Raw genomic sequence first — 15,104 nt, 5'->3', positions numbered from 1 at the left:
CTGGTTTGTGGATGTGGGTAGGAGTGGCTGTGGCTTTGGCTTGGGGGAGGAACCACTTTACAAAGGAGCCAGGCCTTGCCCTTAGCAAAGCACCGGCCTAGGCCCGTCCCCAGAGCCAGGACACAGGGACAGGGCCTGTGTCTATCCCTCATGCTGTGTGCTTCACCCTTCTCCAGCACAGTTTGCATTTGTTACTGTAGTTGACCAGTGATCACCATTTCAGAAGGAAACACAGCAGGGTTCCCTGCTGAGGCAGACCTGTAAATGCAGGCGAGGGTCTCCAGCAACCCTCAGTACCCACTTCTTACATGCCCACAGCCCCCTTTGCTGAGCTGCATGTCTTCCTGACACACCCGCGGTGCTGGGCAGGCAGGCTTGGCAGCACTGTGGGAAATGCTGAACCCTACGAGGACAGGCCTGGGAGGGGCTCTTGTCATACCCAGATGAGGGAAACTGAGCCTTGACCAAAGGAGGGTCCAGCTGTCACCCGGCCGGGAAGGTCCACCTCTGCCTTCCACAGGTCTTCCAGATCGTAAGACTCACCCACCACCCAGAGTTCGGGTGAGCACCAGCTCTGCCATACAGTGCTGTAGGAGGAGGCACAGTTTGCTGAGTTTTCACTCGATCCTCATGGAGCCCCAGGAAGTCAGCAGGATGAGTCCTATCTATTAGATCCCGGAGGGGCCTGCGGCTCAGAGTCTAAGTTATGTACATAAGGTCACCCTGCTAAGAAGAGAGAGGGCCGGGATTTGAATACAGACTAGCTGGCTCCAGGTAGAAGCATTCAAGTACTATCAGTGTGATGATGCTGATGACTGAAATAGCCCTTTATTGAGCATGTACTATGTGCCTGGCCCCAGGCTTGGGGCCATGTCATCAGATCCACCTGCTGCTGTGAAACAAGGATTCCCAGCCCTGTTGTCCAGAGGTAGAACTAAGGTTCAGGAAAGGGAGGCCCTTTGCTGGAGGCCACCTGGTTGTCAGAACTTGTCCAGTGCCTGTCCTGGCAGTTCTGAACAGCGACTCCCTGACTACACCCATCCTCAGGTATCTGGGCTGCCCTGAGGGTTTCAGGCAAACAGCCTTTCATTCTTCTCCCAGAGGCCTCCCTCGCCTTTGGGAGGCAGGTGCCTGGGGGCCTACTGCCTCTAACGTTCAAGCAGGGCAAACACAGTCTAGTGGCATAATAGGGTCACAGTCCTGGCCCCTTTTGCCCTTCCATGTCAGGGCCTGACCCTCTATCAAAGGGCAGCAGGTGTGAGGGGGCGGGTCAGGGCGGCCTGCCTGCTCCCGCCCTCCCCCAGGCATTTGCTTCCTCTGGGGGGACATGCTGGGGCAGGGTGCTGGCATTCTCTGCATTCTGCTCATGGCATGGCCAGCCAGCTGCCACCTCCCTTTGACTCTTGCCTCTTGTCCCCCAGGGAAGGAACACCTCCCCCTTACCAACCTGTGGCCCCCACCCAGGAGGCCAGATGTCTCAGTCCGGTTCCTGGCCCCGTCTCTTTCCCAGCTCCGCTTCCTGCATGGCTTTACAGTGTGGACACTTACCATAGCTCAGGGCCTCTGTGCTATTGTCTACGCGGTATCGTCCTCTCTCCCAAACCCTGTGTATCGTATCCATCTTTCCCCTGGGCTCCAGGTGTTTCTTCTTCTCTCTCCCTGGGCCTTTGTATCGTTTTCTAGACCTCTGACCTCTACCTGCCTGCCTTGGGACTGGGTAGGTCCCCTTGTGGGTTTGTCCCTAGTCGGGTTTCAGCCCTTGCCAAGCTTCCTGCCTAGTTTCCAGTCTTGGCTCGCAATCTAGGGGGTCCTGTGTCTGCCCTGGCCTCCTCCAGCCCTCCCTTCCATAGTCTGTCATATAACTAGCCTTTCTAGTTTATTTTAGTTGTTGTCGGGTAATTTCTGGGGGGTTTCGCCTGCATTCATATCTGTGGCATGTGCATGCCTGATGCTTTCGGGCCAGAAGAGGGTACATTCCTGGGAGCTAGAGTTGTGAGCCACCTTGTTTGTGCTGGGAATCGAACCTGGGTCCTCTGGAAGAGCAGCCAGTGAATGCTCTGCACCTCTGAACCACTCACTCTCCAGCCCCTGTTGTTGGTTTTTTGAGACAAAATCTTTTTATATGGCCCTTGCTGGGCCTTGACCTGTTCATTTCTCTGCTCCCACCTCCCAAGACCTGGGGTTACAAGCACGTCCACACTACATGGCCCTGGGATTAAACCTTTTCCCTCTGAGACCAGCTCTCCTTTGACCTTGGATTCATGGCAGGCCTCCTGTGTAGGACTCTCCAGTGCTGGGGTCGACGATGTGTGCTCCAGGGCGCTCTGACACTTGAGATGCTCCTGCCGCCTCCATACCAGCCTTCCACCCTAGTCTGTGCATGTCAGGGCCTCTGAGCGTTTTTAATGTTCGTTTATTTATTTTGAGAAAGAGAATGTGCACGCATGTGCGCTTGCGTGTGCCACACTGGATTTGTGACAGTCAGAGGACAACGGTGTGAGTCCCTTCACACCTTTTAGCGCCTGGGCTATGCCACTGGAACTCAGGTAGTGAGGCTTGCTTGACAGCAAGCTACTTTCCCTACCGCCTCATTTCACTGGTTACTGGTCCACGGCCTTTACTCTCTTTAAACCAGTGGGCAGTTGCCAAACACTAACGTCTTCCACCCGCTTTCCCCTTTACATTATTAGTGTGTGTACAGGAGCCAGAAGACAGTTTTGTAGAGTCAGGTCTCTCCTTTACATAGATTCTGGGAACTTAATTGAGGTTGCTTGGACAGCAAATGCCTTTGTGTGCTGAGCCACCCCACCCTTCCCCACACCTTTCTCAGAGGGTTTAGGGAGGCTGGCCAGGCCTGGGAGCTCCTTCGGGGCCCTTTACAAATTAACTGTCCATTTCTGCCCCTGAAACCTGCTGAGAAATGTTGGTATCTAGCTTGTACATCCACCCACCATACACCTGTTCACCGCTGGCAGGAAGATGGGGGCTATATGGGCCAAGCTAGGAGATCCGGCTAGAGGGGGTGGTAGGAAAACAGGTTCCATGCCCACCCACCCACCCATCCACTAGAGAGCATGACCCTGAACCCCCCCCCCATCCCAGTCTTCCAGGGGACACATTTGGTGCCAGCTCAAGAGACCGGGCAGCATCTCACTATGCCAGGAGCAGTGGGAAAAAATAAGGCGAAGACAGGGCCTGAAGGGGTTGAACCTGGGGCAGCCTGAGCCAAATTCAGGTTCTCCCTACTAGAATGTCCGTCCACTTTCTCTCCAGCATGGAACTGCTATTAATTCCAGGAGGAGGCAGCTCCTTCCTCTTCATTCTGCCAGGTGCAGGGCCGTGCTGTCCCGGGGCTAGTGAGTGGAAGAGGCAGGTGATGCAGGATGGGGCAAGGCAGAGCCAAGAGTTTTTCCATCTGAGGAAGCTAGAGGTCAGGGACGGCTCTGGCGCATGTGGGGTTTTCTTTAGAGGCATCATATGAATTCAGGTATGAGAAATAAACAGTTGAGGGTCGTGGAAAAAAAGGGTGAGGGTGCATGACCTTTCGGAAGCTAGCTAGAGCTGGAGCTGTCACTGGACTCAGGCTTGGAGGATAGGTGCGGTGCAGTGGAGAAGCCTAGGCAGGTGGGGCTTGAGAGCCAGACTGAGAAAAGCCTAGAAACGGTTTAGAGCAGAGGAGGGGAAGTGTCAGATCTCAGCAGATTATCCGAGGGAGGAAGGATCATGGGAAGAGCGTTACTTGGAGGCAGATGATAAGAGAAGGAAGCAACTTAACTGAGCCTGTGGGAGTCTTGCCACGAGACCCCCAACTCTCCAAGCCTAACAGCTTCTAGCACCGGATACTGAGAGGGGTCAGGCTGCCTCCTCGTGGCAGCTGGCGGCGGGGCAGTAGACCTACGCATGCGCAGCAAAGGGGTGGGGGGGGTGGAAGGCGTACGTCCCGGAGACCCTGGCGCCCGGGCATTAATGGCTCCATTAGTGGCCGGGAGGGAGGCGCATTAGCGGCGGCGACGGCGTCTGGCTCCCATTACCACCGGCGGCAGCGGCTGCACCGCAGGCGGCTGGACCGTAGCCCGGCGCGCCGCCTCCTCCGCCCGCACTTCGTCCCTGGTTCCCGCTCCGCACGAGGGCGCGGGTAGGAAACCCCGGTCTATTTCGGCCGAAAAGCTGGAGTCGGGCAGGCTTGTGCTCAAATGTCGGCTTTGTCACCTCCTGAATGCAAAATGTCTCCCTCTCCCACCCCAGCCTGTTGCTTGCGAAAAAGATAGGAAAACGGTGCACCTGGGGCTTTGTGGACACAGACAGGCCGCGCCCAACGCGGTCCGCACCTATGGGTGCGTGTTCCCGCGCACCCCTGGGGGTAGATTGCCACCCCCACAACCACTGCGGCGGGTCTCGGTCCTTTCTATTGGTTACTGTCGCACCTTCCGACCGCCGATTGGCAGAATCACCCCCCCCCCTTTGTGCAGTTAACCCCTGCTCGGCCAGGTTCTCCGACTGGGTGCTCCCCCCCCATCCCAGACAGACTGGGTGCCAGCTGGCCCGCGCCCCGTCGCGGCCCGCGTGGGTGTCAGGCCGGCCGGGCACCCGCCCGCCTTCCAAGCACAAAGCGGCTTTGTAGGGCCTGCCGGGGACTGGCTGGGGGCCAGGCGGCTAGTGGAAAATCTCGTGAGCGCTGAGAGAGGAGGGGAACGCAGGGCGGCGCCCCCTCCTCCGTAGCCTCCCTCAGCGGACCAGCCCTCCCATCCCGGGAGCCAACACACAACCACTCTCTCCCCGCCCTCGCACCTTTCCACCCCCAATCCCCCATCCTGCTCTCCACCTGCATTCTGTTCTTCTCCCAATCCCTGGGGATTCTCCCCCCCCCACACACTCTTATCCCCTCCCTCCTTTTCCCTTGCTCCCCCTGCCTACCCTACCCTAGCCTGGCTCACACTGACTCACCCTGACGCTATTTTTAGCCCCCCATCCCTGTACAGCCTTGCCAGCCCAATCCTAGGCTCGTTCCCCAGGCAACCCTGGCCGTCGCCGACGCCTCCCGGGATGGGTGGGTGGGTGGGTAGGTGGGTGTGTATGTTGAGAGCGGGTGAGGGGAGCTGGGGACACCGGGGTGGTGAGCCCAGCCTGGACCAGGCTGGAGAGCAGGGTAGGGAGCAGCCAAGGGTGGCTGGTGAGGGCGCGGTGCCTCGAGGGCTCAATAAATGGGGCCATGAGTTCTGAGTGAGTCGGCCTGTCCCTTGGTCTGTCAGCATCCCTGGCTGCTTGCCCCAGGCATCGGGGCAGGCCCTGGCCTGCACCACCCCAGGTGGCTGTTGATGCGTCTGGGCTCTCTGTCCCCAGGCCAGGATGGTGTTTTGTCGGGAGCTACCTAGTTTTGGGCTAAAGCTTTTGTGGAGTTGATGAGGGGTGGTGCAGTGGGTGGCTCCCATCATAGCCCTGCCCAGTACCTTCCTTGAGTGAAGGATGGCCGCGTACCTCCTCTCAGAAAGGGCTGGGGCCCTGGTTTAGGGAAACCCTCAGCCCTTTCCAACTTGGGAGGCCCCAGTCAGGGTTGGGTTTGGCTGGAGAGGGGAAGCTGTTTGGGGGATAGGACCTGCTCTTTTCCCTTTCACTCAGAACCACCCCCCACCCAGGGTTCTTCCACCGCGAACAATAGAAGCTAAGTATAGGGCTGGCCCAGTGCCCAGGGCAGGGGGGCCCTTCCCACCCGGATTCCAGCCCCTCCCTGCCAGGCAGGGCCCCCACTTGGGTGTACCCTGCCCTGAAAAGGGCCTCTTCCTAGCCTTCTCCATGGGTACTGTGTGTTCTACCAGATGTGCGGTCGTCCCAGATGTGAGGCCCCCTTTCCCTGCTGTGCTGAGCTTGGCTTTTTATCACCCAGCAGAAGTGGGGAAGACAGCCTCCTCCGAGCTTCCGTCCCTGGGCCACACTACAGTGGGGAAGGGGTTAACTAGCCAGTAGGTGACTCACCGTTGGAAAGAGGTGGGGGGCAGCAGGGGAGACAGTGGGCCACATTGATTTCAGCCTCACATCGCAGTCCCTAGGGCAGTGAGCTAATGGAGGGTCTGAGTCTGGGGCTGCGTGGTGAAGAGGAGGGGGCAGCCACCTAATAGTCCCTCCGGTAGTCCCTCGGGCTGTCAGCCAAGAGTCTGGCCCTCTGGAGGTCAGAGGGTTACAGGCCATCCTGTCCCCTTAGGATCACGTTACTCCCTTTTTGCCCTCTCTGCCTTCAGCTCTGTCAGTGGCCGGCACTGAAAAGGAGGTGCCTGCTCTTGTTGAAGACCTCTCCTTTCTCGAAGCTCCCTGCCCTTCGTGACTTTTACCTGTCTAGTTGTGAACCCAGGCCTCTCCTTCTACCGGGAGAGACCCCAGAGCAGCGTCTTCTGTGTGCTGCTTACCTTTCTGTACTTTATCGTCACAATCATCGTTTGTCCTTGTTTCCTTTCGGGGCCTTTTTTGTAATTCCCTGTCTGTGTCCATCTTGAGTCGTGAGGAGAGCACTTGGAGTCCTGAGCTGTCACAGCTGTGGCTGTGTGGCCATGCATACTTTATCCAGTGTCTTGGAACTTCATTTTCTCACTTAACAATGGGCACGAGGCTCATCTCCCTTACCCTTAGCAGGTGGCTGTGAGACTCGATGAACAAGGTAACACGTACAAGCTTCCAGCACATGGCTGCTCTAGTCTCTCCCCTCGTCCTTGTTCTGCCTCAGTCCCAGAGTACCCGGTGGCTTCAGAGTAGAATGATGGTGGAAGGTCAGAGGGCTCTGGATACCTATTGAGGCTGGATGCTGAAGGAGTTGGTGCCCTGAGTGTGGGGGTAGTTGTCACAGTGTCTGTGAGTTGGTGTGCCCTGCCTGGGATGGGGGTGCTTAGAAAGGCTGTGTGACGGTGAGTGTGGGCAGAGTGGACAAGCGTGTCTGCCGAGGTTACCCAGTTCATGTGGGCTGCTGGAAGTATGGTGGGTGTTACCCAGGCATGAGGGTGAGGAATGTGGAGAGAGAGACAGATGGTGGGTAGGGAGTTAAGGGTCATGTACTTCTGCGGTGGTACGTCTGTCTTTGCCAGCAGGTGTGTGGAGTATGACTTCGTGTGTGACAGTTTGGATGGGCGTAAGGCCGAGGGCGTGCTTTGCCCGTAGCGGTGTGTAAACGATAATGGGTGTGGCACGGAAATCTATCTGTGAGGAGTCTGCGCGCGCCTGTGTACTCGAGTTAGGGCTCAGGGATGATTCGCCCAGCCCTTCGCGGTTGGTGCTCCCGGTAATACCCGAGCTCCAGGTCGGCAACAGCGCGAGTGAGCGTGTTGGTCGCGCGCGCTTCGGGCCTCTGCGGCGCGGCACCCTGCACCGCCCCCCTGGCCTGCTGCCTTTGCTGCAGTGCGCCCGCCCTGCCACCCTGCTGCGGGCCCGCCCCCGGCCGGCTCCGAGCCAACCGTAGCCCGCCCCGCCCCGCCCTCATTTGCATATGACTGACGTTCCCCCGGGGCGGCCAATGGGGGTGGGCGCGGCGGGGCCTGACCCGCGCGCGGCGTCAGCAGCCAATGGGCTCGAGCGCAGGGGGCCGGGCTTGCGCGGAAGGCCGCGGGGGAAGCGGGGAAGGGGCGGGGGGAGGCGCGGCGGGGGGAGGGGAGCGCGTAGTAGTGGCGGGGCGGGGAGGCGGCGGTGGCTCGGCGCGGGGCTCGCTTGGAGCGCACGGACGCAACCACGCTAGTCCGTCCATCCGCCTGGGACCCGAGGTCGACCCGGTGCCCAGCCGCCGGCCCAGGGCCCGGAGAGGCGGGGCGGCGGCGCTGTCTGCCGGGCGCGCGGGGCCAGAGCCGTTACCCGCCGGAGCTTCGAGGGAGGGAGGGAGCGAGCGAGCGAGCCAGCCGGCGGCGAAGGGAGGGGGCCGCCCCCGCGCACGCGCGCCGCGCCCCGCCCCGCCCGCCCCGCCCGCCGGGCTCTGCGAGGGAGGAGGGAGAGGGAGGGGGCGGCGCCGATGGCCCCCGAGCCGCGCGCCCCGTGACGGCCCCCGCGCGCGCCGGGGGGCGGGGCGGGGACGGCTCGCGCTGACCTCCCCCGCCCCCTGGGCGGCGGGAGGCAGGCGGCGCTTTGCGCAGGCGCGCCCGGCGAAGACCCCCGCGCGGGGCGGCCGGAGGGGGCTGCGGGGGGGGGCATGCGGCGACGGCCTCCCGCTCCCCCCGGGCCGGAGCGGCGACGGCCGAGGAGCGGGCTACGGGCAGAGCGGTGTCGGCCGCTGAGGAGGTGCGAGCCCCTGCCGGGCTCCCGCCGCCCCGGACCATGTACTCGGCCCACAGGCCCCTGATCCCCGCGTCCGGCGCGGCCTCTCGTGGCCTCGGCATGTTCGGTCAGTAGCGTCCGCAGCTGGGACTGCTGGGGTCAAGGTGTTGGGGCGCTGGGTGCGGAGTATCGGCTACGGGATTCAGTGCCTGCACGGTTGAGCAGGAGTAAAGGGATGGCAGAGAAAGTTTAGAATGTAGCGGGGCCGAGTGGTGAGTGACGGCAGGTGTGAGTGTAACGGAGCGGCGCGAGTGAGGAGCGGGGCGTGTGTGCAGGGAGACAGGTGTGGTGCTCAAGTCACGGGAGGGACAGAGCCTTTGTGATCGGCGGTCACGGCTACCGAGTAACAGGCTCTGGAGTCCGGGTTCGAATGGGGCCAGACTTGAGTCCTGCTGGTGGGAGATGGGATGAGGACAGGCTGGGCGGGGGCTAGAGTAGTGGTCCAGGGACAGGTTTGGGGAAGCTCCGGTGCTCAGAACAGGCCACGGGTAGCAGTACCTGTGCTGTGCTGTGTTGGGAGAGCCGCACACCTGAAGGGTGATACACTGGAATGAGGGTAGGACCAAAGGGCTGCCCCATTGTCTGCTTGGCCTCTGCACGCCCTCCCCAGTTCCGAGAGCGCCAGGTCTGCATGGGAGAGATCTCTGTGGAGGTGGAAACATCCAGGGCCTTGCAGGCTGCCTTGGGGCTGGAGTGTCTACTTGGCTTTGGGGCCCCTAGGGGTGGGGGCCAGGGATGTTAGGAATCTTGAGTGCCTTCCAGTTTTGTTTCCATGCATCCCTGCTCCCTCTTGTTTGTCAGCCCCTCAGAATCAGGTCTTGAGGCCAGCTCTTCATACAGTGCTCCCCAGACTAGATCTCTGGAGGTATTGGGGTGGGGTCACCTCAGGTCAGGTTGCTCTGGAGGGGGGGGGAGAGGCAGGGAACGATGGCTATCAGAGATAGGGCGGTTCCCTGCTTCCCTCTTCCCCCTGAGCAGGGGCCTCTCTCCTCTGCTGGTCCCACTTCCCCTGGAGCCTGCGGCCTGGCAGTGTGGGCAAGCTCGCTGATAGCCCCGCTCCTGCTCCAGCAGGCGTGGTTCCCGCTCAGGATCACCTACTTTCCTGCCCAGCTTTCAGGTGGAGCTGGGCCTCAGTGTCGGACCTTCCCAGATCACCCTGGTGATGGAGTTATCCTCCTGTCTGTTCCCTCAAGGAGACACCTGGCACTTTAGCTTTCTCTGGGCAGGCCCTTAATTCTCTCTTGTGTCCCATTGTCCCTGCCTTTTCTTCTGAGGAGTTTACCACACCCTCCATCTTTCTGGGCAAGGAGACTGGACACTGGGCATGAGATAAGCCCAGGGGTTTACAGGGATCGAAGCTTCTTAATGGGTGTTGGAGTCTGTTTAGGAGACAAAAGGGAGCCACCTGGACCCTACCCAGGAAGGGCAGGTCTAGCTCTCTGGGGACTGGTTGTTGGGGGGGCGCAAGGAGGGTGTTAGTCGGTGTGGGGCCGTTGGAGATCCCAGGCCCTGGGCAAGAGGAGAGACAGAACAGGAAGTAGGGCCATCGGCGTCAGGGATGGGAAAGGGACAGTGCGAGGCCAAGGTGCGGGACGTCAGGTGGCAGCATAGTTTCTGAGAGCGTAATGCCATGGGGGTGGGAGGGTTGTCCAGCCCTGAAAGGTCTTAGGACAGGAGCGTGGGCAATGGCAGCCGGGAGTGACCTGGTTTGTGGCAGGAGCCAGTGCCTCTGGCTTGGTCCCCGGTGGCAGGCCTGGTGCAGGTTGGGAGGGAGGAGTGGCACATGAGTGCTGCTTGCCTTTCCTGCTTCTGGTCCCTTTTTACATTAACCCACAGAGTTTTTAGGGATTTTCTTTTTTCCTGAGCGATGTCTCACTGACGGACCTAAGAGGCCTGGGGTATAGAGACCGGGCGGATGAGCTGAAGCTGTGGTGGAGGTTAGGGCCAAGCTCTCCTGGCACCCAGCTCACGTGGCTCCTTCCCACAGTGTGGACAAATGTGGAACCTCGTTCTGTGGCCGTGTTCCCCTGGCACTCCTTAGTCCCCTTCTTGGCACCCAGCCAGCCGGACCCCTCTGTGCAGCCTAGTGAGGCCCAGCAACCTGCCAGCCACCCTGTGGCCTCCAACCAGAGCAAAGGTAAGGGGTAGGGGCTGTGGGAGTGCCTGGGCGCGGGGGTCCAGCTAGTCCAGGAGCCCTCTGACCGACCGGCTCTTCTGCACCTAGAACCTGCTGAATCAGCTGCTGTTGCTCATGAGCAACCACCAGGAAGGGCGGGGAGCGCTGACCCTGGGCGGCCGCCTGGAGCCACAGGCCCTGAGAGCCCAGGGCCTGGACCTCCACTCACTGTGGGGGGTGTGGACCCTGGTAAAAGTCTTCCTCCCACCACTGAGGAGGAGGCCCCTGGGCCCCCAGGAGAGCCCCGGCTGGACAGTGAGACAGAGAGCGATCATGATGATGCGTGAGTCCTCCTGGTCCTGGTGTGGGCTGAGGGAGCTGGGGGGGCGGTGCAGGATTTAATACATGCTCCTCGCTGTCCCCGATGCTCCCCACAGCTTCCTCTCCATCATGTCTCCTGAGATGCAGCTGCCTCTGCCACCTGGAAAGCGCCGGACCCAGTCCCTGAGTGCCCTGCCCAAGGAGCGAGACTCATCTTCTGAGAAGGATGGACGAAGTCCTAACAAGGTAAGCTGCCTCCTGTATACCCGAGCAAGCTTTGCTCCCCTGTGGACCCAAGCCTGTACTCCAGTTCTAACTTTCCTCTGCACTTGTTAACTCCAGCGGGAGAAGGACCATATCCGTCGGCCCATGAATGCCTTCATGATCTTCAGCAAGCGGCACCGGGCCTTGGTCCACCAGCGGCACCCCAACCAGGATAACCGGACTGTCAGCAAGATCCTGGGAGAGTGGTGGTATGCTCTGGGACCCAAGGAGAAGCAGAAATACCACGATCTGGCCTTCCAGGTAATTGTTCCTGTCCGTGGCTCTTCCCAGTGTTCTCTGGGGGGGCGTTGAGTGAAGGGTCGCCCTGCCCTTTCCTGCCAGGTGAAAGAGGCCCACTTCAAGGCCCACCCAGATTGGAAGTGGTGCAACAAGGACCGAAAGAAGTCCAGCTCAGAGGCCAAGCCCGCGAGCCTGGGGCTGGCAGGAGGGCACAAGGAGCCGCGGGAACGGAGCATGTCGGAGACGGGAACCGCTGCTGCCCCCGGGGGTTAGTCAGCTCCTTGGCTCTCCCCTGCCACCTCTCCCTGAGGGCTGCCAGCCTTTCCCTTGCTTGCTCGACCCCTGCCTGAGCAGCTCGTCGTCTTTGTTGCTTTTGAGGACTCATCCACAGAGGGACTGGGACTGGCAGTCGTTTTATGTGACTGAGCCAGGGAGACGCCGAAAAGAGACCCAAGTACAAACCATTGCCTGCTGCTATTTATTGAGCATTTACTACGTGCTCAAGAGTCAGACCTCCTTTCCAGGCGAGGAGATAGCCTGCCTCAGAGATGCCAAGTTACTCGATCAAAGGAAGCCATGGGCTGCTAAGTGCCACAACCAAGATTTAAAGCCTAGCTTGGTTGGCTCCCCGAGACCATAGTTGGAACCATTGCTACTCAGAATGCCCTGGATTGGGGTGCTTTGGGGGTATAGTGCTGTGGCTCTGGCCTTGTTTGAGAGTGGGGAATCTTACTACTTCTGTCACGTAGGAACAGTAAGGCTCAGACAGGCCAGTCGTTACCTGACTAACCAAGACCTCACGGGCCAGTGTCCAGGCTTGCTCACATCGAGAACGCTTCTAGGAACAGGCTTGCTCCCTGCAGGCCCAGACGACAAACACTTGCAGGGAGGAGCTGTGGGGCTGGAGACTGGTGTTTTATCCCTACCGAGTGGCTCAGGGTCTCCAGCCTGCTTCTGCCCAAGATCTATACTCACCTGTGGAAAGTTGGGCCAGTGCAGGTGCTGTAGGAGGCTCCTGACTGTGACAGCCTCAACGTCCTCTGCTTTACAGTGTCTCCTGAGCTCCTGTCCGTGGCAGCCCAGACACTCCTGAGCTCGGACACCAAGGCCCCAGGGAGTGGCCCCTGTGGAGCAGAGCGACTGCACACGGTCGGGGGACCTGGCTCAGCCAGACCCAGAGCCTTCTCTCACAGTGGGGTGCACAGTCTTGATGGTGGGGGAGTAGACAGCCAAGCACTACAAGAACTGACCCAGGTTTGAAGCACAGGTCACCAGGGAGGTGGGGCGGGGAAGGGCTGTGGGAAGCTGCAGGCCCAGCTGAACCCTCCCTGCCACCCGTCCCACAGATGGTCTCCGGCCCTGCGTCCTTCTCCGGCCCCAAGCCTTCCCCCCAGTATGGCGCTGCAGGGTCTTTTGCAGCTCCTGGTGAGGGAGGTACCTTGGCCACTAGTGGGCGGCCCCCACTGCTGCCCTCCCGAGCCTCTCGTTCCCAGCGTGCGGCCAGTGAGGACATGACCAGTGACGAGGAGCGCATGGTCATCTGTGAGGAAGAAGGTGACGATGATGTCATCGGTGAGTAGGGCAGGCTTACAATCCCCATGGGGCCCTGGATCAAAGGCTGGGGCTGGGGGCGGGGTCCAGGGCCCATGTTTGTTTGTGGCTGTTTACTGTCACTGCCGCGCTCGCAGCCATGTGCAGGGGGCACAAGCCCACGCGTGTCATTAGCAGGGTCCAGGGCTGCACCCAGGCCCCCAGGCCCCCTCTGTCCTACCCTAATGCTGCCGTGCGTGTCCTCCACTCACGAGTCTGTCTGACACAGGCGGTGACCCGACTGCTGCCTCCTGGGTAAGTTCTGCACTCACTCAGCCCCTTACCCACACTGCCCTCTGCTTCCTCAGCTGATGACAGTTTTGGCACCACTGACATTGACCTCAAGTGTAAGGAGCGAGTGAGTGACAGTGAGAGTGGGGACAGCTCCGGGGAGGACCCAGAGGGCAACAAGGTGAGGTCTGTGGGAGCTGGGCTGGGGGCGGTTGACCCAGGGGGAGAATTGGGTCTGAAGAGAGCAGGCTGCTTGGCTCAGGGGCAGTTGGGTCACAGCCAGGACAGGCTGGCCTTCGGCTTGCAGGGTGCTTTTGGCTGGCCTGGCTTAGAAGCAGGCAGGGCTTCTGGCATAGTGACCCAGCTGTCCGCACTCCCTGACTTGGTTTCTCTTTCCTCAACCCCCAGGGCTTTGGCCGTAAGGGGTTCTCACCTGTCATCCGCTCCTCTTTTGCCCATTGCCGTCCAACCCTGGACCCTGAGCCTCCGGGGCCCCCGGATCCACCTGCAGCCTTCAGCAAAGGCTACGGCCCCGCCCCGCCAGCCTCGGCACCTGCTTCCACCTCAGTCTCAGCCTCCTTTTCGCTGGGCTCCGGAACATTTAAGACCCAGGAGTCTGGCCAGGCCAGCACGGCGGTCCCACTGCGGCCCCCACCTCCTGGAGCCGGGGGCCCGGCAACACCTTCCAAAGCCACTCGGTTTCTTCCTACGGATCCCTCCACCTTCCGGCGCAAGAGACCCGAAAGTGTTGGCAGCCTGGAGGCGCCCGGCCCCTCGGTCATTGCGGCACCTCCCAGCGCAGGAGGGAACATTCTGCAGACGCTGGTTCTGCCTCCAAGCAAGGAGGAGCGGGAGGGCGGTGGTACTCGGGTGCCCTCAGCCCCCGCACCGTCACTGGCTTATGGGGCTCCAGCAGCCCCCCTGTCCCGCCCTGCTGCCACCATGGTCACCAATGTGGTACGACCTGTGAGCAGCACTCCTGTGCCCATTGCCTCCAAGCCATTTCCCACCTCTGGCCGGGCTGAGGCATCTTCAAATGACACAGTAGGTGCCAGGACTGAAATGGGCACTGGGTCTCGGGTGCCTGGGGGCTCCCCATTGGGTGTCAGCTTAGTGTATTCAGATAAGAAGTCAGCAGCAGCCACCCCACCAGCTCCACACTTGGTAGCTGGGCCCCTGTTGGGCACCGTGGGGAAGGCACCTGCTACTGTCACCAACCTGTTGGTGGGCACGCCGGGCTACGGGGCCCCTGCATCATCGGCTGTGCAGTTTATTGCCCAGGGAGCCCCAGGCAGTGCGGCCCCTGCAGGCTCAGGAGCAAGTGCTGGGAGTGGCCCCAACGGGCCAGTGCCCCTGGGCATCCTGCAGCCGGGTGCCCTAGGCAAGGCTGGGGGAATCACCCAGGTGCAGTACATCCTGCCCACACTGCCCCAGCAGCTTCAAGTGGCACCTGCCCCAGCGCCAGCCCCTGGGACCAAGGCAGCAGCTCCTAGTGGCCCTGCACCCACCACCAGCATCCGCTTCACCCTCCCTCCTGGCACCTCGACCAACGGCAAGGTCCTGGCTGCTACCGCGCCCACTGCTGGCATCCCTGTCCTGCAGTCTGTACCTTCTGCCCCGCCCCCTAAAGGTGAGACCTGAGCCGGGTACTGTAAGGGTCTGGGTCGCAAACCTCTTTGTCTGTCTTTTAACCTTTTCTTCCGTTGCGTGTTCTAGCCCAGTCAGTTTCTCCTGTCCAGGCCACACCTTCTGGGGGCTCAGCGCAGCTGCTTCCTGGGAAGGTGCTAGTTCCCCTGGCTGCCCCCAGCATGCCAGTTCGAGGTGGAGGGGCTGGCCAGCCACTGCCCCTGGTTAGCTCGCCTTTCTCAGTACCTGTCCAAAATGGTGCCCAGCAACCTAGCAAGGTAAGGCACTCTGGTAGTGGCCTTGCCTGTCCTCACGGTTGGGTGTCACCCTTGTGTTCACCTGTGCCACCGTCCACCGTCTCCCTTTCCTGTCGTTTTTTTACCATTTTCTCTCTGGGACTTGAACTGGTGTTTCCATTTCTGTGTTTACCTGAAGC

The 15,104-nt window shown here is 60.7% G+C and overlaps 1 protein-coding gene across 10 annotated transcripts in view; it reads left to right on the top strand.

Annotated features, from left to right (window-relative positions):
• The window catches only part of Cic (capicua transcriptional repressor), a 37,540-nt gene that overhangs the window by 17,890 nt on the left and 4,546 nt on the right, over positions 1–15,104 (top strand). For 8 of the 10 annotated variants that reach the window (XM_051207485.1, XM_051207484.1, XM_051207482.1 and 5 more), the window contains exons 3-12: positions 10,268–10,417; positions 10,505–10,739; positions 10,834–10,963; positions 11,060–11,242; positions 11,324–11,489; positions 12,273–12,475; positions 12,568–12,793; positions 13,120–13,223; positions 13,451–14,672; positions 14,759–14,946. In XM_051207485.1, the coding sequence (XP_051063442.1) occupies positions 10,268–10,417; positions 10,505–10,739; positions 10,834–10,963; positions 11,060–11,242; positions 11,324–11,489; positions 12,273–12,475; positions 12,568–12,793; positions 13,120–13,223; positions 13,451–14,672; positions 14,759–14,946 (2,807 nt within the window). The remainder of the gene's footprint in view (positions 1–10,267; positions 10,418–10,504; positions 10,740–10,833; positions 10,964–11,059; positions 11,243–11,323; positions 11,490–12,272; positions 12,476–12,567; positions 12,794–13,119; positions 13,224–13,450; positions 14,673–14,758; positions 14,947–15,104) is intronic. The other 2 variants (XM_051207487.1, XM_051207486.1) reach the window with 2 other exon arrangements.

The sequence above is a fragment of the Phodopus roborovskii genome, unplaced genomic scaffold (genome assembly GCF_943737965.1).
Source record: "Phodopus roborovskii unplaced genomic scaffold, PHOROB, whole genome shotgun sequence".
In the NCBI taxonomy this organism is placed as follows: Eukaryota; Metazoa; Chordata; class Mammalia; order Rodentia; family Cricetidae; genus Phodopus; species Phodopus roborovskii.
Note: the sequence above shows the minus strand (reverse complement) of the source record. Positions and strands in the feature narration are given on the sequence as shown.